Source organism: Thermobia domestica, chromosome 8 (assembly GCF_964235325.1).
Source record: "Thermobia domestica chromosome 8, izTheDome1.hap1.1, whole genome shotgun sequence".
Classification (NCBI taxonomy): Eukaryota; Metazoa; Arthropoda; class Insecta; order Zygentoma; family Lepismatidae; genus Thermobia; species Thermobia domestica.
In genome coordinates this window covers 122,939,014-122,964,276 of record NC_137461.1, presented here as the reverse complement: position 1 = coordinate 122,964,276, position 25,263 = coordinate 122,939,014, and the positions used below count along the sequence as shown (strand labels likewise).

At 36.2% G+C, this 25,263-nt stretch overlaps 1 protein-coding gene across 1 annotated transcript in view; it reads right to left on the bottom strand.

Moving 5' to 3' along the window:
• LOC145693191 (uncharacterized) overlaps positions 1-18,589 on the bottom strand; it is a 49,057-nt gene extending 30,468 nt beyond the window's left edge. The window contains exons 1-3 of the mRNA XM_081768968.1: positions 18,401-18,589; positions 10,865-10,974; positions 2,574-2,669 (exon numbers count right to left, since the gene is read on the bottom strand). Coding sequence (XP_081625094.1) covers positions 2,574-2,669; positions 10,865-10,974; positions 18,401-18,451 — 257 coding nt within the window. The 5' untranslated portion in view covers positions 18,452-18,589. The remainder of the gene's footprint in view (positions 1-2,573; positions 2,670-10,864; positions 10,975-18,400) is intronic.
• Between the last annotated feature and the right edge of the window lie 6,674 nt (positions 18,590-25,263).

Genomic DNA, 25,263 nt, shown 5'->3' with positions numbered 1-25,263 from the left:
GTATTCAAGAAGTTTCTACAAGTAAGTATGCATGAGTTTGGCAGAAAATATGAATAGATTCAAGCTTGTTTTGTGACCACTGTAGCATGTAATAAGATATTTATAAACAGTGCTTAGGATAAAACAAAGAAAAAATGAAATGAAATCTTTAAGTTTTACGTCCCACGGTTATGCCGGTTAGGCTAAAGGAGACGGCGATGATGAGAGATGAGTGAAACGGTGGAATGAAGAAAGTGGGAGGAAACGGGAGAACCCCGAGAAAACCCACGAGCACGGTGTTTGTCCACCACAAAGTCCACACGGCACGAGCTGGGATCGAACCATGGACCCCAAGCACCGGAGGTGAATCTACCACTGAGCCACCGCGCAGGATAAAACAAAGAAAATTCTATGAATACAATTAATATGTTTCACCCTTTTGATAGAAATTCTGACTCAGTCATATTCTAACATCAATTCTACGTTTAAGTATTACTTACATGTGTTCAACGTACACTTGAATGTAAATTATACTCACATAAAGTTATACACGAGGGAAAACTGAAAAGTTCCGATGTGTATTTAATTTCGAGAGTGTAATACATTTTAATACAAAGTCTATATAAAATATAGTGTGTGTTATATGAAGAAACATGTATCATACCGTGATAAATATATCGCAGCACGCGTTATTCCGAACACGAGAGACCGTGGTGCTGACGGTCCCTAACACTTCCGACTTCCCGCCGGAACACTCCGTATTTACTGGTCCCACGGCTCATCCTTTGCCCACCCAGAGAATTCTGTTGGGAGCATGTCTGGGAATTATACCTAGTAGGGAATCCTTGCACATACAATGCTCATACATTTCTGGATGGCGTATGTATGACTTCTTTTACGCTGATATAGACAGTCACTTCACGGTTTCTCAAATTCGAAATAGCGCATGTTTAAATTTAGTTTCCACGATTTTGGATAGCCCTAGCTCTGAATCTATACACTTTTCCCCACACGTCCATATAAAGTTTTTCTCTTATTTTGATGTGAGGAATCACAAGTTATCGTTTATCGGTATAGTTAATTAACACCTTGTGTTAATATATGCGTATATAACAATGTGGTATGCTTTTCTTGGAACGGTCCCTGTGTAATTTCCGATTTCTTACACCGTATGGCGCTGTTTGCAGCTGCCAATGATGGCCAGAGTGCTCAGGACATTCACGTCATATGAGCAGCGAAATGCTATTCGTTCTCTATGGTACAAGGGACATACAGCCACAGATAGCCACAGGGAAATGAAGCCGGAGTATAAGGACAATTGTTTAGTAGTGCGAAGTGTGCAGTCATGGTGCATGGAGTTTGATAATAAATGAAAAAAAAAAAAAAAAGTTCAGGACAATGAGCGATCGGGCCAACTTTGTTCGTTACTGATACCAGACAACATTACGCATATTGACGAAATTGTGAATGCGGATCGACGTGTTCATCTGAAGGACATTACCATGGAGCTTGATATTGAATATGGTAGCGTTTTTACATTATTTACGATTCGTTGGACACCGCAAGGTGTTATCTCGCTGTGATCTTCAGCTCCTTAATAATGTCATCAAGAGCAAGTAAATGGCAAGTCACTGAACCATTTACAGGTTACGTCGAGGAGGGCGACAGTTTCCCTAGTTTCCAGAATCTCATTGTCACTAGCGACGAGTGGCTTACACTTCCAAGTCAAAACAGCAGAACATAGTGTTTAAACATCCCAACTCGCCAGAAACTAAGGAATACCGGACACCACCATCGACCGATAAACTGATACTCACATGGACAATCAGGGACTATTACTACTGGATTTCCTGCCAAAAGATTAAACCATCAAATAAGAAAGTACTGTCGCACACTTTCTCATCTGCGAGAAACCATTAGGAAAAAACATTAGGGTATTCGGGATGCTAACAATGTGGTTTTTCTTTATGATAACGCAAAACCGCACGTAGCGAACAAAACGATTGCAAAACTTCCCTTTTGGGGATCAGAGATTGTGAAATACATCCACCTACAACCCAGATGTTTTAAGGTCAATGAGGAAATTCCTGGAAAGACTGAGATTCACGAACGACACCGAGTGCAGAACGTTATTCGCCGTTGGTTCCGTGATCAGCCGGTCGACTGATTTTTCCTCGTAAATTAAAAATCACTTTATCACGAACTGTTATAAAAGTACTGAATTATTGTTCACTTCTGGACTATATAAAAAAATCACGGAACAGAATTAAACCAGATTCAACAGAACTATCACAGTAACTGTTCGCACACTTCGGGTTTTACATATTGAACAACTAAAGGCAACATTTAGTGTGTTAAACTTCCTGACCAGGGTAATGCATTTTTTTTTATTAAGATTAAAATTAGAATATCTGTTAATATTAAAGTAAGTTTCTTGATAATTTAGTTTTAATAAGATAAATGTATTACTCCGGTCAGTAACTTTTTATTTATATATAAAATTAACTGCACACCTTAATATACTTTTTAATGGAATTGACTTTGGGAAGAATTTACAATTAGATTAAATCAAATTAAGGAATAGTATTTCCTACCTGAGAAAAGCGGCATCCAAATCCCAATCAGACAGAAGAGATAAATAAGTTTCCTGGCCATAGTCGTCTATAGCTCGATAGCTAATTGTGAATTCCCTTTTGAAAAAATAAAGAACTATAAGTAATCTCAACACACACTGGACACATAACGAAGAAAGTTAAAAATTAAATTCTTTAACAAACATATTTATTTTCAACAGTATTTCTACAACTTTCTATTTTAATCTCTTAACAAACTAATCACTAGATTGGTGTAATTTTAAGATTAAGTGATATAAAAACCGTCAAAACAGCTGGGATTGATCGAGAACATCACTTTTCATAAGCACAACGCTACCTATAGGTTCGTCATACACCCGCAGATGTAGACCTACAATTAATTGTCGGATTTCACAGCCCGTTTTAATGAAACCGAATCTTGGGTTCCAAACTACTACTCTAGTAATTACCCAAAACTCAGAAGCAGTGGCGGCGATTGGACGTTAAAAGTGGGGGGGGGGGGGGGGGGCAAGACATGATCTGAATATTTGTATATCAATGTTAGTTTCCCTGGTTGCTTCTAACACTTTGCTTAAAGAAAGGTTGTATAACTAATAGGATACTATCTTTTTCAGTTAAAATACCGTATATCGTATTTCATATTTTATTAAGTAAATTGACAAGAGCAACGCAAGTAGGTACTAGGCCTTTGTAATCTTAAACAACGAAACTGTAAGAAGAGATTTGATTCCTTACTCATGAACATCTTAAAATTCTGTCTGGAAAATTTTGTGATCAGATTATTTAATAACAAATTTGCGAAACAAATACATAGAAAGGATAATATTAAATCACAGTAATGAATAATGGAACCTGTTTTGTAGAAGTTATATTGAAACTGGGGATTAATGAACAACTTATATTTTTAATTCCACACATACCATTCAATGCATGTTATTACTCTTAGAAAATAAAAGACAGCAAATTCTACAAGCATATACTACGACACTTAAAGAAATATTTACTTTTGCAACTTCCCGAAACGTGCTCGTTGCCATTAGGTACAGTTTTCACTTTCTTGGAACGCATCAAAACACAACAATACTTAGAATCACTCCACACTTCAATTATACAAAATAATCCCAAAACCTATAATTATGTTGAATTCACTAAATCTAATTGTATACACAATGGCACACTCCTAAACACACTACTTCGCTTGCATATTACACTACAAAACAATGGAAAAGGTAGAGGTTCTTATTACTGTCTTTTCAATTAATATTCCTTACTGGAATCTTTCGTGGCTAAGCCGTTAGTGTACGCGCCTTTGGCGTGGGAGACCCGGGTTCCATACCGGCGGGAGCTCATGTGGTTCGGATTCCGCGTTGATCACTATGCTCATGTCTCATATAGCTTCGCTGCTGAACGGGATGTTAAACTCAAAGAAATCAAATCAAATCAAAATATTCCTTACTATTAGAAAGAAAAGACATTTTAGGAACTCAATTATTAGGCAATTAATAACTTGTGAAAGTTTTTTTTTTTCGAAATGTTATATTAATAAGTTTCAAAGCGGTTAACTAACATATCGAGCTCTTGTATGAAGAAATGAAAGTACGCTGGAATTGTTGCGCTCCAATAGGTTAATTGTTGGGTCATTTTTCGTGGCAATTAAAATGCAATTCCTGTAGCTCGCTTAACTCCACTGAAAGACAACCAATACGTACTCACGCAAAATTAAATATTATATGGTACCATTTTTTTTTTCTATCAACCACTAATAAATACAAAAACTTTATATTTGCAAATGAAACTATATACATTAATGGGCCATTTCAAAAAAGTGGGGGGCAACTGCTCCCCTTTGCCCCCCCCCCCTAATCGTCGTCCATGCTCAGGAGGCTCGCCGCGGATTGAACCCAGGGCTCTGAACACAAAAAAGCACGTCTATTTAGCTGTTTGTCCACGAAAAGCCTGTAGATGTACAACTGTTGCACAAGGTAACGTTAGAGCAAAACACGGAAAACACACAACTGAAGGTGTTTTTTTTCTTCTTCTTCTCTCTACACTCTAATCTTGATATTCAGCGGGACTAATTAACAACAGTAGCAGAGCTTCTGCAAGATATAGAACTAAATTAAATTTTATAATATGTTATACAATTTAAAAGCTATCTCTTTGAAGTTTTATAATAAAATACAACGCTACAAAATCACTCCATTGTTATTAACCTTCAGCTGATAACAAAAAGTGACAATGCAATAAATGGAAACATTCCTTTTCAACATTTCACTACATCTGCATTCCACATTACTATAAAGCACGGAAACTGAACATAGATCTTAAAGATCAGTATAAGAAACCGAATAAACTGGCTTTACTTTTATGAAGTATTAAACTCGGTGGACATTACTTATATGTATGTTGGCAACCTATGTATATTCAATTTTGGCTGCATTATAGGAACTTTATATTCCAATTCTCCCAATAGTAATTGTTATCTAAGATGATTTGTAATGCACTATATGTATAACCACGTCTGAAAAGCTTAAACATGGACATTGAAGTACAAGTTCTAGTATAATTAGCAAATTTCCGTCATCATTTCGAAACATTAAAAGTTAGAGTCCGAATATAATCTGTTCTGTTGTTGTGATACAGAAAGTGAACAAGCAGAATGGCTATTCCGAAGAGCAGGCAGCAGAAACGGTTATAAAGTGGAGGAGTTACTTGTCAAAAAATACACGACATGGCAATACTTACGTTCGTTGTCAGTAAGTGAGTTTTTAAACGAATCGAATCTGTTCTGAAAAGTGTTTTTCATCTCATTAACTGCAATTCCCAAGACACCATCACATCAAGTAAAAATCTATTCTGTTGAAATTACGATTTATTTTAGATGTACTTTCTTGTATCTATCACATTTGAAGCATTTATTAATTCTGGGAATATAAGCAGATGCCACTAACAAATGAAAACATTACTCTGAAAATATATATCGATAGGTAAAATAAAGAATATCAAAATGTCTTCCTCAATGTTCCCAGAGGACGTATATTTGTAAATAATAATTTGCTACATTTCAAAGACTAATCGATCTTCTTCTGACAGCAAACAAGTTGTCAATGTTACATGTTTCTATTTTCCTTACATTTTTAATTCACCGAAAATCTTTAGACTTGTATATCTTCTGTCTGAAAAAATCTAATAAACTTTAAAGAAAATTAACGTAAAGAAATCTACAGAATAGGACCTGTAGGTTCGAAGTGTTCTACTAGCTACTTTATATAAGCTCTATAAACACAAATTATTATTTTTAGAAGTACCTTAATAAATAACATACTTCCACACAGTAAGAACTACCAATTATGTACAATAACAGTTGATTAAAACTGTCTCTAGTTTCACTGTTGTATGTCCACACTTTCAAACTTATAAAGAACCGCTTACTCTGCTTAAAACTATGTACTTCCGAGAACCTATAATTACAAATGCGAAAAACTACTACTGTAGTGTTATAGAAACGACGACAGCAACATTTTTTTTTAGAACGCTTTCCTAGAACAACGTCATTTTAAGCAATATATGCACGTTTGTCATCTCTCTGGAATGGGTTGAAATATCAAATTGCTGTGAACGGTATTATGATCTTTAAATTTATCGGAAACTATTTATGGATTGGATGTGATACTTACCTAAGCACTTTTTCAAAATAAAACCTTTTGAATTAAGTAAAGTTTTCAATCCATTGTAACTTTGTTTCTATTTGTTAGAAATGCATCATATCATAGTCACAGTATTAGACAGTATGGTACTTCCGATGTGCATTGGTACGTTCGTCTTATTTGAATTATTACTGTTGTAAGGCCAGGAAAATTTCCATGTTTACAGATGTTTGTAATACGCTAGCCTCCTTACTTTGTAGCACATAAATGTTGTATTGCATGTTTTCGAATAACATACAGATCTGAAATATGTAATAACCTGAAGTACTATAATTTTTTTATCTATTAGTTTACAAGGACGTTTTAAGATGGACGTGTATCGAATATTGGTAAAAGTAACCAAGAAAGTTCTGTTGGCTTTTGTGCCCGTCTCTGTTCCATTGGCCCTCACACCGTGAGTTGAATGAGAATGGAGATAAGGCGAAGGCCAGTTGTTGGTGTGGGTATATCCAACATACTATCTGGTTGTGGCAGTTCAATTACACCTTGAACTTGCGTAAAGACTGAGTGAACATGGGATCTCCACAGAGTGTCATAAGGGACTGTATGCTATATGAGTTTAAACTGGGGTCAAACGCCACTACAGCGGGGCGGAAGATATGCCAGGCCTTTGGTGAGGATGTCGTGACGACGAGGACAGTGCAGCGGTGGTTTAACATGTTTAAGGACACTGACGAAACACTCGAAGACGCAACACGTGCCGGAAGACCAACACATGTACAAAATGAAGATCTTCAGACAGCAATTGAGACGAACATTGGCCAGACATGTGAGGAACTGAGACTACAATTCCGTGTGAGTGGAAAAACCATTCGGCAGCACCTCCATCAACTTCAAGAAAAACTCAAAACCCTGGAGCCAGCACTTCTGAACCGCAAAGAGATCCTCCTGTTACAGGACAACGCTGAGTCCCACGTGGCTAGGATGACCCGGTACAGCATTCTACTCCTTGGATGGGAAACATTATTCCATTCGCCATACTTCCCAGACATTGCACCGTCCGATTATCGTCTGTTCCATCCCTTGGACAATCATCTTAGAGGACGCCAGTTCAAATCCCTAGTAGAGATGCAAAATGCTCTTGATACCTTCTTCGCTTCACGGTCCCCCATGTTCTACCGCAATGGAATCCATGGCCTTCTAGAACGTGACAGAAGGTCGTCGATGCTGATGGAGACTATACTTGATCTTCCAGGTACGTCTTAGGTGGCATATCGGTGTTCGAAGGTGGTGGGTGAAAAAGCGACAGAACTTTCTTGGTTACCTTTATATATCTTAGGTGCATCAAAAATCTGGAGTCAAGGCAACCTTGCTATAAGTAACGATACAATTATTATTATTATTATTATTATTATTATTATTATGGAGAGTTGGAAATATGTAGGTAGTATTCACTCTAGAATGGTGCAATTCTTCCAATCGTTTAACTTTTAAGCTAACATAATAAAGTTAGGTTCCAATTTTGTAACTGCAAATATCGACAAAGGGTCACTGACATGCTGATTAACAGTACTGTCAACCTAACAAAGTTATATATTATTTAAAATAGCACTACGTTAGGTATTAACTTTCTCTATGGCCTATGAACCCGAAGGTTTAATTCTGCATTCACAAAAGTTCTTCAGCTACTACTGTCCTTAGCCAACTGAAATCAGTTTCTAATCTGTATCTCTTTTTCTGTGAGATCCACCTTAATATTGTCTTCCCGTATGCGTCTCCATCTTGCTAATGGTCCTTTTCCGACTGAGTTTCCGGTTAAAGTTTTAAAAACGTTTCTACTTTCTTCCGTTATAGCTACATGTCATGCCGATCTGAGCCTCCTATATATTTCCAATCTACATGTTAAACAAAGACCTACAATACTATATTTATCGTTTAGTGTTACAAACTAAGAATGATCACAAACATTTGTTAACGTTCAAATTTTTGGACGCCTCTATAACAATAATAATGCAAGTAAAACAGTGTACGGTATATCGGAAGTACTATAGTGTTGAATATTGAGGTCAAGATGATGCATGCAGGAATAAAGTTACAAGAACTAAAAATTTTACTTCCTTCAAAAGGATTTTTTTTTCAAAAAGGTAGTTATATAAGTATCACATTCAATTACATAGTTGCTTTACAGTAAACGTAAAGATCATAATGCCGTTTATAACAATTCGATCAACTCGTCTGAGAGATTTGATGAACATTAATTAAGTTTGTAATACTGCCCAAAATTATGAAATTTCTATAACTTTGTTTTAATGTCTCACAGTTATGCACCGAGGCTAAGGCAAACAGTGATGATAGATGAATGATAAAGGTGGAATAATGAACGGGGGAACCCACGCACACACACACTTGGTGGGAGCTGAGATCAAACCATGGACCTCAAGTGACAGAGGTGAGCGCTCTACCACTTAGCCGCCGCGTCCCCAGAACTTCTAATTACTGTTAGGACAGAATCTGCTATAGTTTTGGTGCACATTCCTTCTTTTAGAGAAGAAGAAAAAGAAGTAAAATATTGAGACATTCTAGAAGTTTGTGGAACATAGCTTGTAATAGAAGACCTGCTCTTGAAATTAGTTCTAAACTCTGATAGTATTTCTTATAATACTGACTAATAGTTAAATACACTGTAAAATGTGTAACGCTATGTTTAGTTGATATTACGGTATATAAATAATTTATTAGCGTTGCTGTAGTTTAACAATTACGATTATCAAAAAACTATAGTTATAATGTTATACAAGCAGACGAAAACATTAAAAACATTTTGCCACAACTACTTCATTTTAAGCACTATACCAATCTCGACTTGTTTTTCATATCTCTGAAACGGGCTGAGGTATCACGTCAAGAAGAAACTTTGTGTTGCTTGAGTATGATTTGTTCTTTGAGACTGTGATGGGCTTATGTTACAGTAACTCCTGATGCTAGTAAAATGGTCATGATTGCTGTAAACGGCAGTATGATCTTTACTGTATCACAAACCATCTATGTGACACTTACCTAGGTACTTTTCCAAAATACAACCTTTGGAAGAAGGTAAAATTTTCAATCCATTGTAACTTTGCTCCTACTTGTTAAAAATACGTTATATCACGGTTATAATATTGGACACTAAGATACTCTGCTGTGCATTGATACATCTGTCTCACTAACATTATTAATGTTATAGAGACTCGAAAATGTGGACGTTTGTGATACTTTAGGATCTTTTGTTTGTAACGCTGAATAGTAAACATGATATTGTATAACTTCGTTTTACATCGTAGATTTGAAATACCTAATAACCTAACATAGTTCCATTTAGAAAAAAATATAAACATGTTCGGTTGGCAACACTGTTAATCACATGGTAATACTGATTATGTCAAACAATCTCCTCCTGTCGATATATGAATCGCACAAAATTTCAGCGTTTTTACCTATTAGTTGAAAAAGTTTCAACAGAGTATCAAGATAAGTGGTCTAGCCTGTATGATAATACACAGACAGATAGATATACGGCATACTAGCTGAAATGTCCGTTCCCTGCACGGGAAATACGCTTATGAAAAGTATTTGAACCCGCTTTCTCCTCTTATGATACGCATTGCAATCAAAGTAACTATAGTGATAAAATTCGGTAATGTTACTCCTTCTCCCCATCTCCATACTTTATCCCTTCTCACCTTACACGGCAATGGAGTTGAACTTGGACCTAAACGGAATCGGGAGAGTCACTAGTTATCACAGTGATCTCGAAAACCATGAATTGGACACTAATATTGGTAGTTTCCGATTATTTTTCGAGTCACCCACTTCCAATCCTCCCTCTCATCTCCTTCCCCTGCCAATAATGTGATACAAGCCTAAGTTAGCCTTGGTCCACTCATGTACCAAAACCCTTAAAATTCGGTGCTGTGGTCTAGGAGGAGTTGACAGCCAAATATTCTTATTTCATTTTATTTATACAGAAAATGCCCCCTTTCCCTTAAAACGAAAATTTTCAAAAAACGCTGGAATATATATCCCGTTACTTTTAATGAGGAGTTCATATATTGAGTTTCATCTTCCTAACTTGACGAGCTTGTAAGATACTAAATTTTTCGCACAAACTACAACCCCACTTCCTTTCTCAGGATATGTATTTTAAACCAAAGTAGCATGATAAAAATCCAATCCAAGGTATTTCGAAATGTTCATTCATTTTCCCGTGATTCGATCATAAATAAGATCACTTTCGTACGTCAATAATTTTTTGATAAGTTAACGGATTCATGGGAGTTAACGTTGATTTTCAGTACTACCAAGGCTACCTGATTAAGATGAGACTTGAACCAAACACCTCCCTGGAATTGAATTCGGGATAACGCGAACATAAAGTAAGTATACGCGTTATCCGCTCGGATACAGTGAGGCAAATTTTTGACAAGAATTATTAAAAATGTAATTTTGCTCTATGTTCGCGTATAAATTTTTATCTGCAAGTTTCTAATCAAATAATATATATATTTTTTTAAAACGAACAAATAATATTTGGTTATGACACTTAAAAATGATAGTTCAGATTAATTGATATTTAAGAATATATAGTAGCCGTCACCAACTTACCCTTTGATGTCAAACGCTTTAGCCAAAATACTTTGGAGGACTTCAAATGATGTAATTTGAGGGTCAACACTGAATTTCCTGTACTCTGGTTGTAGAACTCCTTCACACTTCTTCATCATAAAAAGGAAAAATGAAATGAAATATAAGTACAGGCAATTATTTAGCAATCACTGAATTGCTTTATTCTACTCATAGTGATAAAAAATTATGCATAAAGTACAGCAACGCAATGAAACAGAACTTCATACATATCAGATTCCGTCTCATGAACAGCCACTACTCAGTGGTAAAACAGCATAACATTCACAACTTCAATCGGATATCATCCAAAGATGGCACTAAGAGGTACCTGCTTTCTCTCATATTAATTCACTGATTATTTTACACTCTATTATAATGTTAGTGGTGAAAAGGAAATCACAGTAAAGTATTCTTTTAAAAAATAGCACACGCTTTTAAAAATAGCTCTTACGTCTTCCTTTATTTCTTTTTATTTGCTTAGGTCAGAAATCTAGGATTCTCTCAAAAGAAAGCTCGGACCAGTAGCATGGTCGTGTAATCCAACTTTCTTGGAGGCGAGATAGTGTGGTTGGAAACTGTTTACTCTTTAAGAATTGATTTGTACGTTGGTCTGCGCACTCGGCAACTGCATTAGATTCAAGCCTCGGTCGTGGTGTGGAGCCACTAATTACCAGGTCTTCCTTCATAACCTCGGTACTGCATAAGGATATAAAACACGAAAACTAAACTTAATGTCCCCCCTTTCCCTTACCATCTTTTGCAATACGAATACGCAGTCGGGGAAGAAAGACTAAATTCATTAAATGTATTTATTGATTCAAATAGTTTTGATAGAGATAAGTGACAATTCAGTATCATTTGAACAGTTTTCCAAAAATTATCTTATGACCTTCGTGCCAGTTCTCAAAATCAGGCGCCATAATAACACAAATTCAAATTGATACATAGGCTTCTTCCTTTAGCTTGAAAATGTAGTTACTTGCATAAAAAATGCACGTACCGTATATTTTAGTGCAATCTGTCACAAGAAGATAACAGCAATTGAAGGTACTATAAGTAAAGTTTTACAAAGCAGCAAGACAAGGATTCTTGTCCACTGTTGAATGAATCCAAATCCTCCAATGATGGTCCATTTACAACATTAAATTATTCAGGCTGTCCAACCCCATGGATGATCTCAGATTGTTCTTTATTAAGTTCATTAAACTCAACTCTGATAAGAAACATTTGGCGTAGGTAACCCTAACAGAATACGAACCCACTTGACTGAAACTGGAACTATCTTAGTTTTATTCAATTGCTTTCAAAAGCCACGAACCAGATTCATATTTTTAGTTATCCTTGCTAACCTGGCACTCAGGACCTTTCGAGCCCTGCAATAAATCGAAAAAAATCTGGTGTAGCCTATAACACGAGCTAATTAATTCTACCTATTACGAAACTCGAAGGCTCATAGCTCCAAATTTTCTGGCATATTTAAAGATCTCCAAATAGAATTCTAATCAGCCTGAGTTCTATTTGGCGACAAGTTGCACTCATTCTGGACATCTCAGTTTTATAATCTGTAGCATCCACAGAGACTTATAGACCTTATAAAGAAGTTCGTTACCTTCTGCACATAACCAAGAATATTTTGCAATTGATTGGTTTAATTTTTAAGTACGAAAGTGGAATTCGATTTCAGCTTTTAACCCTTTAGACGCGGTTAATAGTCTTCCTTCAGATACGTAACAAAATGACAATCTAAAAGCCATCCAGGCATAAGATTGGGTATTGCATGACTTATCTGACAAATTACACGCAAACGAGGCTTATAAACCACACTCATTCTCTGCAAAAATTGGTTGTGTCGATATGCCACACTCGTTCTTAATGCAACGATCGGTTGTTTTCATGTCGCACCCGTCTCTATAGAGAGTTAAAATCAAATCTAGCATAAAAATAACAGAAGTAAGGCACAACTGACGATACTTCAGAAGTTGCATACTTCTTAAAATGAGAGAGAAAATATTTGGAGTACAAATCTTTCTGATCCCGCCAAGTGTGCTTTGTGATCAACAAACACCCCGTGCGTGAGTTTTCCCGGAGTTCCCATTTCCTCCGACTTTAGTAATTCCACCATCATCATTGTCTCTCTTAGCCTCGGTACATAACATAGTTGGATGGTAAACTTAAAAAAAAAAAAAAAAAAGTCTGAAATACGGACATATGCTTTCTACTATATATAAAAAGTACACTGATGTTCATAAAAATCGGAACACAAAGAAGGAAGGTGGGAATGAGTCGAAACTTCAGGATTCATAGAAGAAAGTATGATGTAACGAAATGACGCACCCCAAAAGTACTTTTGGTTCGATGCATGTAGTAGTACTGTAGGAAAGTGGTTTACGCCGTACTCAATGGAGCGTGACGAATAAACGAACAGGAAACACGTGATCAAGCACCACTATGCTATGAAGATGTCAAAGTGTTATTACACAATATAATCGGGACCTCACGGTTGGCCAATAGTTAGCCAGCTTCTCGTACCGCCAGACTGTGGCACGTATAGACTATGTGAAACGTAGGCACTGGCAGTCAAATGTGACCACATCACAGGATGACAGATATCTTGTCCATATGGCCGTGACAGACCCTATAGCGACATCCAGTGTTACCTCGACCCTAGAACACAATAACGATGGAATGGACTTGCGCGTATCTACGATGTCTGTTAAATACTGAACTAACAGCACACATGCCTTTGAGTCAGCTTCCATTACCCAAAAACACAAATATCTCAGATTATAATAGGCTTATGAACAATGTCGCTGACGTGTTCCTCAGCAGACGGTCGTGTTTTCGTATGAGTCCTACCTGTCGTACAATAATGGTCACATACCTCGTAAACGTTAGACGCCAGTTTTCGCGTAAGTTCTCCTTATTGTACTAAAAACACAATAACACGGCTATGTGATAATATGTAGAAAACACAATCACGTAACAGTTTCAACACAATAACTGTGTCTTTATCAGACTCCACTCCTTCTCCGTCTGTTGAAGACACAGTTATTGTGTTGAAACTGTTACGTGAGTATGTTTTTCACATATTATCACATAGCCTTCCTCAGTGTGTTATTGTGTTTTAGTACAATATGGAAACAAGGCCTGATAGAATAGTTGTAAGTTCTCCTTCAATATGTCCTATAGTGATGATCATATAGGCGTCAGATGCTACCCCGATAAACGCAATTTGCAATTGTGTACTGTCAGAAAACACAGCGGCCAAACACCAGGTAAGATAAAGTAGATGCTATTGGGTACAATACTCGGCTCCGCAATGAAGGCACCCTGAACATGACCGCTACATTAAGAATGCCCTACAGCAGGCTTTCTCAACCTATTTCATATTACAACCAAGCTTTTATCACACCCTTTTGCCAGAGATTTTCGTAAATAATTTAAGGTTTGTAATACTGCTTATCCCTAACAGGTTTGTATGTTTAAACCTTACATAGATACAATTCTGCAAAGAATAATAAAGGATCTCAAACGAAATCAATCCCCTTCCAAGTGTCCACAAAATCATTTCACCATTGTTGACTTATCACATAATCACAGCACAGTTATTGCGAATTAGTGCTTAGTTTTTGTAATTTCATCGGTACCGCCGAAAACACAACGAATTATTTCAGTTATTATAGCTGCTACTGTTAGTTTCCTCTTTTATTCTACTTTTAAAGGGTTCTTTAAAATTTTGTTTTACTAATCTTTACTGTATTTAACAGTGAGTATGAAAATAGAAACATGTCTATCAAATCGACAAATTTGTTTCTCCCCTAGTAGATTCTAATTTCATTTATTTATTTTACTTCCATTCCCGACACCAGGATTGAGAAGTCCCGTTCTAGAGGAAGAGATACATCTTTCTCTCAAACACCTCCACATATATTACAGTAGGACAATGTCCAGTCACACATACATTTCGTAATATGCAAGCCTTCTCTGAGAAACGACAGGTGCCACCGCTTCCTTGGTCTGCACAGTTGCCTGACAAGTCGACCACGGAACATGGGTAGGATGTGGTAGGTTAGTACTATGTTCAGAACGGTCCTACAGCAGACAGTGTCGATGTCTTGTTGTCTCGCACAGAAGGGTGACAGAAGAATCTACAAGAACCAAGGGCGCCCATTACGGGGGGCAAGGTGGGGCGCCCCCCCTAGAAGAAATCGTACTTCGGAATATCGAAAACCCAATTGAATTTTTACATTAGTTACAGCAAGATTTCAAGCTATATTTGAAATGTAGCGTATACTTGCCCCCTCCCCCCTGGAAACCACAATATGGGCGCCCTTGGCAGGAACACATTCCGGGAATAATGCTTATTTGATTCGATGCCACGAAGTAAAACTATTGCAGCAAGGAGATGCTTTACGTTATAATGATTTATCAAGATTAAAGATGTTGTACTATTCTGAAATTGTAATAACTGATATACAGTCATGTAACGAATCGGTGGTGTAAATACCATTCCACTCACACATATACTTCTTAGAGCTGCTATTGTTACAATAGCAATGTATTTTTCGTTAAGCAAATCATGGAAAAGTTTTTGATACCGAGAACACTATCAGGGTGTTCTGTATGTTTTATGTACTGTAACTTCTTCAACAAATGCTGGTTTCTACCTAATCACAATAAATGAGAACATTAAGATTGAGGATGTAGCTTTGTTAAGTCTGACAAGGAACATACGACAGCAACAAATAGCTGAATTCGAAAGCAAAAACTGATATGAAATCTTTCAGTTTTACGCCCTACAGTTATGCCGTGTAGGCTAAAGACGAAGACGGTGATGATGTAAATTAATGAAAAGGAGGGAGAAGAAAGGACGAATGAGGAAGAGTGAACCGCGAAAAAACCCACGCACACGGTGTTTGTTCACCACAAAGTCCACTTGTCGCGAGTTGGGATCGAACCAATGACCCCACTACAACAAACAGGTGAACGTTCTACGACTAAGCCACAGCGGACCCAGCTGAGTTCGAGTGTGTAGGCTATAACTATTCACATTACAGTAAAAGACGCCAATAACGAGAAATTCCTGTTTGTTTGTGAAGAACTATGACACTCTTGCCTGGAAAGGGGTGAACTTTGGTGCAAAGTTGTACCCAAATATCACAATAACTTTTAACAACAGACAACCTTGCTTCACTTCTACGATTCCTTTAGGAAGAAACTGGAATCAGAGAACTCCCATCATGAGATGACGATCAGAGCTTTTTTCCATACCGAGGCAGCATTTTAAGCTTGGGATGTTGGAGACTGTCAATGGGTCCATAGGTGTATTGGCTTTATTTTTGTGCAACATTACCAAGAAAGAAAAAAAAAAAAAACACCACTAATTCAAATCTTAATCACATATATGTGAACGTCCTGTCACGCATGGAAGCAAACAATATTCAAAATTTCAAGCAGTGAGAAATCAAGCAAAAAGAAAAAAAAACTCAAAATAGTATTACTAAATTTATAAAGAAAGATTATATTAAAGAACGTAGACCGAAGTGTTAAAAAACACCCTAAAACTCGCACAATAAATATATAAACTTGTGCAAACCCCACCATAATGCGTTCAAGTTTTACGACTCTCCTCCGGGACCCCGTGCAACAAAGATGCGCGCACAAGCAACTAGATCAGCGGGAGGGCAGCTATATAAATGGTATCGCTATATAAATGGTGTAGATTAAAATCCAGCTAGATTCTTCACAATTAAAACGTAAAATGAAGGCTATTGTTCTAATTGAAAGACACATACATTTGAAACATTTTTATGTGGGACATTTAACTTTTACGCAAGTGTATTCGTGAAAGATAACAAAACATAATAGAAACGTAAAGGCTACCACGTTTCAAGACAGTTGACACACAAGCATAACACACTGTGTATGTACACACGAGATTCGAGAAATGTCAATTGAAATGAAATCTTTGAGTCTTACGTCCCACGATTATGCCGGTTAGACTAAAGGAAACGGTGATGATGAGTAATGAATGAAATAGTGGAATGAAGAAAGTGGGAGAACCCCGAGAAAACCCACGCACAGGGTGTTTGTCCACCACAAAGTTCACCTGGCAGGGGCTGGAATCGAACCCGGGACCACAAGCACCAGAGGTGAACGCCCTACCATTGAGCCACCGCAGCCCAAAGAAAAATGTCAATTGTCAGTGAGATAAACTTGCATAAAAAAAAGTTTATAAAAATCTGCAGCATTCTTGAAAAGTGCTTATATTTACTTTATTTACAAGGTCCAGACATTCATGTAGGCCTAATAGAATGAAAGAAAATATGGGAGCAAGAAATAATTTACAACTGTGCAAGGGGGAGGGTAATAGCAACACACATGGTAGAAAAAATTAAACTTCTCTGAGTGCATGCCCACCATCGTTAATGTACCAGTCCTATGGATGCACACCCGCGTGGGCCTTCAAGCTTCGTACCATCCGGTGGATTGGATGCAAAGTAAACCTGCGGGCACATTTAGAATATATTTTGACAGTCCAATTCTTAATCTGCACTTTAACTTATGTCATGCTGTCCATTTGAAAAGCTTTGGCAAATACTAAACGAATTAATTGCAATGAAATTGCAACCGTAGTGTTTTCTCTTGCTCGGTGGAAATTCATTTTCTAAGCTTCACGAGTACCGATATATATTTAGTTTAGTTGTGTTTTGAGTGGGCAAATACTTTGGGTTAACGTTACAATACCCGCTTCGGTTGGTATCCTCACGCAGAGACGAGAAATTTTAACAAATGGGTCCAAACTCCCTGAACACTAAGCTAACCCGACCCTACCTTATATATCCCTACGTTATTCTGCTCTACCCTACCCTACTCTACCATACCCTTTAAAAGCGGTCCTACTTATCCATGCGCAGGCGAAGCGTGTATTGTAAAGTTTACCCAATATTTTAAATAAGACACTCTACGGGATCACAATTGTTTACGTATTACCGGAGATGTGCTTAAAATGAATACTGTACTGATGAATAAAGAGACCAATACGATCAGGTCATAACGCGTAAACACAAAAGAATGAGCATTTATTCCTGCTGCTGCTCTGAAATAGTATTCATGGTAGCTGATAACTTGCCGGTTAAAGAATAGGTATCATGTTCTCACGTAGATTACAAATTAACTACAACCTTTAAAGAACAACGTATCTTTTAAGTAAACAAACTGAAATAAACACGACACGCGATATGTACTTCCAATTTCAAACGATAATCTATCAACATAATTTTGGTAAATTCTCTTGAATGACAGATTACGATCAGTACCTTGATCAATCTCAAAAACATGTAACTCGAGCCGTTTCATCGGAAAAGAGTACTGTTTTACTTTTTTTGTTGCTAAAATAGACAAACCTCTTACAGACAAAAGTGTAATTGTTGCTTTTTTATGGATAATACCTGTTCATAATCTATTTACCATTTGGAACATACAAACTAAAGTAAACAGAAGCATACAAATTACCTTTACTTTTACACGCACAGCCTCACGGCTGTACCCAAACATTCCTGCCATTATTATGTTCCTAATGTGTATCAACTAACACATTTTTATCATTGTAAAATTCTTGCCACAGATCAGACACACGTCAATACCACCACTGCACTTTCCGTCTGCCATCAGCTGCTGCAAAGTGACGTCACAGCTTGAGGAGTTTCCGGTACGCTATGGATTTATGAATAATTATCTGTATTTATTGTTACGTTATGATTTTCTAGCAGTGTAAAAATACTCATTCCTAAAATTTGTTAAATTTTAAACGCATGACAGTACAACGAATTAGTGAATTTAATAAATATAGCCCAACATTCCAATTAATATATTATTATTATTATTATGGATTCTCATGCAGGTCAATGCATCAACAATTGAAAAGCGAAAACCGTACATCGTCTCTGCTTCTGTTTCTCTCACATTCACTATCTCACATCAAATATTTCCCCAAAACTTGACATGTTATTTAGTTTAAATTCCTGATAGTGTTTCTTTTATTTTTATTATTAATGTTTGCATTTAATTTATATGAAATTGAAGATGAGGTCTTATTATCATCAGAGGAAAATCCAGACAAAGAGAAATATATTCAAAGGGCTTCAACCTCAAAACGGGGTTATAAATAACTATGCACGAACAGGGATGTACAGGAACGTAACTCAACGAATTGGAATGTTTTATTAATTCCTCGAATATGTAATATATACATATTTCCAATGAAATCATGATTATTATTGTATATATTTTTCCTAACGTTCTAATAATATCATTTTGTTATATACTCTACTGAAATTGAGAAAAAATCATACATGTACCAGAAGCCGGCGATTCTACTGCAGCTAGCAGACAAAATTAGAAACTGTATTTATTTATTTTTAATCTATCCGCGGGTTGTTGCAGTACATGATATACTGCAAATCATTGATTATTTTCTCTGTAGATTTGAAGTGTAAACATAATGCGACATATGATGGAGATCAAAGGATTGAGGAGGAAGAAGGAGAAACACTTCAGGAGTTCTGAAGTAGGGCTTACTGCAAAATATTACATTTTTCTACAAAGTTTAACATTCTTTCAAACCAATTACTAACCTTGTATAATAAAAAAAAATAACCTTGAAAATTTAAAAAAAAAAACTGATTTCTTAAAGCTTCATCAGAATTTATATGTGTGTACAGTACAAGGTTTGATCAAAAGGTACATATAGACAGTTTGTGAGGTAGGGTTATTTTATTTAGCGGTCATTATTTGTGTGCTGATTCCCAATATAGTCTCTATCCACTGTGCGGCTCCAAAATTTTAGAACAATGGTATCTAACAGGTAGCTCCAAATTCAATGCTTATTACTTAGACTTTTATAAATTTACGTTTCGAATTACTCAGTTACTCAAAATTACCACATCCAGTTTCTTTATCACTCAATTTACATGCCAATAGAACATGTTATAGATTACGTAGATAATCAAGAAAAATCCGGCAATAGCAGTGTTGCCGGGTGTATGTAAATAAAAGTTTTATCACGATAATTTCAAAGTTTCTTTTTCATTGTTTTCAGGAATTCCATAATGTAGACAAATTTGAACACACTTTTTGATGCATTGAAACATCAGCACTGTTTCCAATTCAGAATGTTAATTTATGAAAACCACGTTTTTCCTAGTAACCCCTTACAGAGGCCTCATCCGATTAGTTATCGGTAGAAATGAAAAAAATATTTTTTCCATTCCATAGTTTCCAAGGTACTCCAACTAAGCAAACTGAAAATTAACGACAGAACATCTATACGTGTGAGTTATGAGTCAATTTACGTGACTTGTAAAAAAAAATTATTTACACCTTCGGTTATATCAGGCAACACTCTGTGGTTCCTAGGTACTTCAATCGTTGTTACCTAGTTTAAAAATATATGCATGAACAAGGCTTCATTTTGGTATAACCACTATTTTTGTACCGCTTTCGATTCAAAAGTTCTACTATCCCAAACTTCGGGTTGCATTGTATATTGGACACCCTGTAGTTAACAATTATTTTGTTATGTATACTGAAGAGTAATGGCAGTGTTGGACATAGACGGCGAGAGGACGCTTTTTCTTAGTCTGGTTTAATAGAGCACAAGGATTTTTTTTTTTTTTTAATAATTTGGAGAAAGGAGCGCCAGGTCACTTTATTTTCCAGAAATGCATCATTAGTTGTATCGCCATGTTTAGTAATGTTTGTTCTATATGTTTTTGTTACAGACTATGGAAGCGACGCGATCTGCTAAACCTCAGGAAGCCCTAAGAATGCAGTTGTTACCAAGAAGATGTCGGATTATAAAGCATCAAATCAGGGCTCCTCCGTGGCTAAGCGGTTAGCGTACGCGCCTTTGTACGGAGACCCGGGTTCGATTCCCGGCGGGAGCTCATGTGGTTCGGATTCCACGTTAATCAGTAGGTCCACGTCTCATATAGCCTCGCTGCTGAAAAGGGACGTTAAACTCAAAATCAACTCAACTCAACTCAAAGCATCAAATCAATACGATATCCTACGGCGAACATAAAAAACGTATGCAATGTGTAGTGTAATACAGAAAGCAAACTTAGATCGATAATTTACTCTGTCAAACGAACAAACCGATGATCTGTGTTCACGAATTATACGACTAACGGAAATTGTTATTCAATTACACCAAAGGTGTGAAGATTGTGTGTATAAAAGTACTGCGTGAAACGTAATCCAAAACACCAGTTTTCAGATATTAAACAACTTGCCAGCCACAATTGGGTTCGTGGATTTCTGAAGACTAATCGTACAATAGCCCTTGGTAAGGCACAAACTTTAAACCAAGCCAGGGCTGCAAAATTGAACTCAGTTATTGTTAGTGATCACATTAAATCTTTAAGAGATGTTCTACTGAACAACAACTTGTTGAGTCATCCAGAATGCAAAAAGGGTTACCAATTAAACTTACACAGGGAATCTAGAGTGACAACTAAAAGTCTAGAGGGTGAATAATGTTGCCAGTGAGCACGGCGAAAACATAACGATAGAGCATGTGCAAATGCAGTAGGTCCAGGGATACCACCCATGGTTCCTTTCAAAGAAAAATGACTAAAACAAGAGTATTCTTATGATTTTCCTCCTCGGTTATTATGTGCTACAACAGAATGTGGTTCGATGGCCATATAAATATTTGTATATACAATGGCTTCATAATTTTGCACAACATAAACCTATGAGACGTTGTCTTATTGCCTTTGATGGCGTTAAATCACATTTATATTTTAAGATTGTATGATCGACAGATGAAAATGATTCTGTATTCTATTGTTTACCATCGAATATCACGCAAAAACTTTTAACCTCTTGACAAGTTTGTCTTCCGATCTTTTGAATATCACTGGAACCTGGATGTTCAACTGTATTTGCTGCATAGGGACAACGAACTGTGAGACAGCAACGTTTGGGATAAATACTTCTGTGGTATACGTTAGAAAGATGTGAAAGATATACGCGTGTGTGACGTCTGTTTAGCACATATTCACGAATAGTGTGTAGATCATCGAATCTTCCATTTGTCCCCACTGTGATGTGTAATCGTTGCATTGTAAGTTATGTTTTTGGGTTGTCTCATTGTAGTGTAAGTTATGATATTTTGTGGATATTTCTTCACATTGTAAGCTATGTTTGTTCTGTGTGGCATGTAAGCTGAAATATCCTGTATGTATAACCTGGTATTTTAGGATTTGTAATAAATTATATGAGCATTAATTTTGTTATATTCTATTCTTATATCAAGGTGCAGAATTAAAAAAAAAAAAAAAGGAACTTTTGTACCTAGACCACGTTGGGCACATATGTACCCAGTATGGCCTGAACGTCACTTCCGAAACTCTTTTCCACTGTATGTACGTCATATTTTGAGACCATCTCCAATTTTTACTACATGTATAGAAAAGACAACTTTTATTTTTTAAATTTATTTTTCGTTGTCTTATTTTATAAACATTCAGGAGCAACACAAAGCTTAGGTAGACCATATTGGCTTCAGTTATTTAATATTAGTATTCAATTTATTAAAAATGCATATATTTCCCAAACTCAGGGGGTAATTTCCCTTTGCCCTCCATAAGTGACGCCCCTGATTTTAAACTGTGTTTATTTTAATTCTAAATTTTAATTCGTATCACTAACTAGATAGCCTATGGAACCCGGAGGTTCAGTGCTGCACTCACAAAAGACCTCTATTGACTTCTGTTCTTAGTTAATTGGATCCAGTTTTTACTTTGTATTCTTATTTCTGGGAGGTCCATTTTAATATTGTCCTCCCATCTGTGTCTAGGTCTTCCTAATGGTATTTTGACTGGGTTTCCAATTAAAATCTTGAAAGCGTTTCTACTCGTACTTTCTTCCATTCTGGCTACATGGCGTGTCCACCTGAGCCTCCTTGGTTGATGACACTAAGTGAATCGTATAGATTATGTAGTTAGCACCATTATCAGTTCCCGTCCGAATATTCACCTTAGGATTTTATTTTTTAAATATGTTCAGTCTGCGTTCTTTCCTTAAAGTAAGCGACCATCTTTTGCAATCGTGTAGTACAATAGGCATAATTATCATTTTAAGCTTCAAATTCTTCCACAGAATTCGACAGGTTGACATTTAATTTTTTCTTTGATATTGTTTTGATCTGTTAAGGTTTATTCTAGATATTTGAAAGTATCCACTTTGTCGAAAGTATTATTTGATATTTTAATGTATCATTAATTTGCAGTATTACGGTCACGAATTTTCTCTGCATTTACTTCTAATCTCATGTCCCTATAGGTGTTTAATAAAACCTCTGCATTTCTCTCAATTGTTCTCATATCACCCCCTATTCGCCGTGCGGGGGAGGGCATGGCGGCTCTGTGGTAGAACGCTTACCTCTGGCGTGTGGGATCCCTGGTTCTATCCCTGGCCAAGTAAGCTTGGAGTGGACAACATCGTGTCCGTGAGTTTTCCCGAGGTACTCCAGTTTCCTTTCACTTTCTCATTCCACCAATTCTTCCATCATCATTCACTTGCTTTGATCATCGTCTCCTTTAGCCTAAAGGGCATAATCGTGGGACGTTAAACCGAAAGATTTCGTTTCACCTATTCTTCGTGACATATTTGCTAGTATATTTTAAACCATTATTTGTGAAGATTTAGTTTCATCAAGATCAGGAGATACCTGACTAGCCCATTTTTTAAAGAAACAAAAAATTGTGCCTTACAAATAAAAAGAAAACATTTAATCTAATTTTATAGCTTCTTATTCAAAACATTTAAACAGAAAAAAAATATGAAGCAGCGAACATAAAACTTTTATTATTTTACCGCAAATAGTTTTATGGACAAGTTAGGTTTCTCAAACGACTCATTCAACTGACAACGGATGATTATATTCTTTTTACTGACACAAAAATTCATTGTTTTTTTTTTTTTTTTTCGATTTTCTCGATAACTATATATGATATAAGAATTTACCTTAAAGCATGTTGTTTTGTTCACCTCAAAGTAATCTCGACCTCGACTTACATACATGTATCTTTATACTTGGACAATAGTTTTTAGTTAAACAGAAACTTAAATTTTAAAATTACTGATAATTTTAAGCTATATCTCTTTAACTAAATGTTGACTTCTGTGTACTGTATACTGTCTTCTTGCTCGTGCTAGAAAGAGGAGGTTAATGAAGGTGTATTTCGGTGTCAGTTTCATCTCAATAAATGGTATGATTCTCCTACAGCGTCAATTTTTAAGTTTACAAATTACTTGGTTTTTCTCTATTTTCTTGAAACTATTTGTTTTACATGGTATTCTTTTATTTTCGTAACATAGTGTGATCTTATACCTTTTGGCTCTAGAGACACATTTATCTGAAAAACTAAAGAAAAATAAACTAAACTGAAATATATATATATATATATATTATTAAGTCAAATAAACCATATACTGTGTCAATTATTACACACTATTAAAAAATAAATATAAATACGCAACATTTGACTCATTTATGTTGGACTAATTAAGGTAAGTGAACTTTTAAACAAAATTATTTCATGCTATCAGTCAGTGGCGAATGTACAAGGTAAAAATTGTTGGGATGGGTAGCCAGAACCCAGACTATGATAGTTATATCACGAGCTTACTATATAAACTTTCAAAAATATATAAATAATAGCTTAAATTATTTTTGTCACTCAAAAAAACTGCTGGTCTACGCCCCCTGGCCCCGGGCTAGATCCGCCACGGCCATCAGTAGTTCCATGTCAGATTTTGGCATCAGTAGAGTCATTTCAGATTGTCCCCTGACATAAAAGTTGCACGTTTGTTTTTGGTAGTATATTAGTAGCTATACAATTTATTAAAAAGCATGTAGCTCTCAACCTCGGGGGGGGGGATTGCCCTCCTCAAAAGATGCTTCTGTTTCGTTTAGGGATGAGCACGAGACGAGACGAGACAGAATTTACATGACAACATTCGAGTCGAGACACAGCTCTTCCAATACAAAAATATACATTTTTCTAGTCGAGACACAGCTCTTCCAATAGAAAAATATACATTTTTCGAGTCGAGACATCATTTTTACAGCACATCTTCGAGACGAGACAGCCTCAAATCTTGTCCCGTGCGCATCCCTAGTTTCATTTGTGTTTTCTAGAATTTATACAAATTAACGACTCACTGGTGTGACCATTATTATTATTATTATTATTATTATTATTATTATTATTATTATTATTATTATTATTATTATTATTATTATTATTATTATTATTATTATATATTTTAGAGGAACTTTTGGTTTTTAATAATTGCGGGCAAGA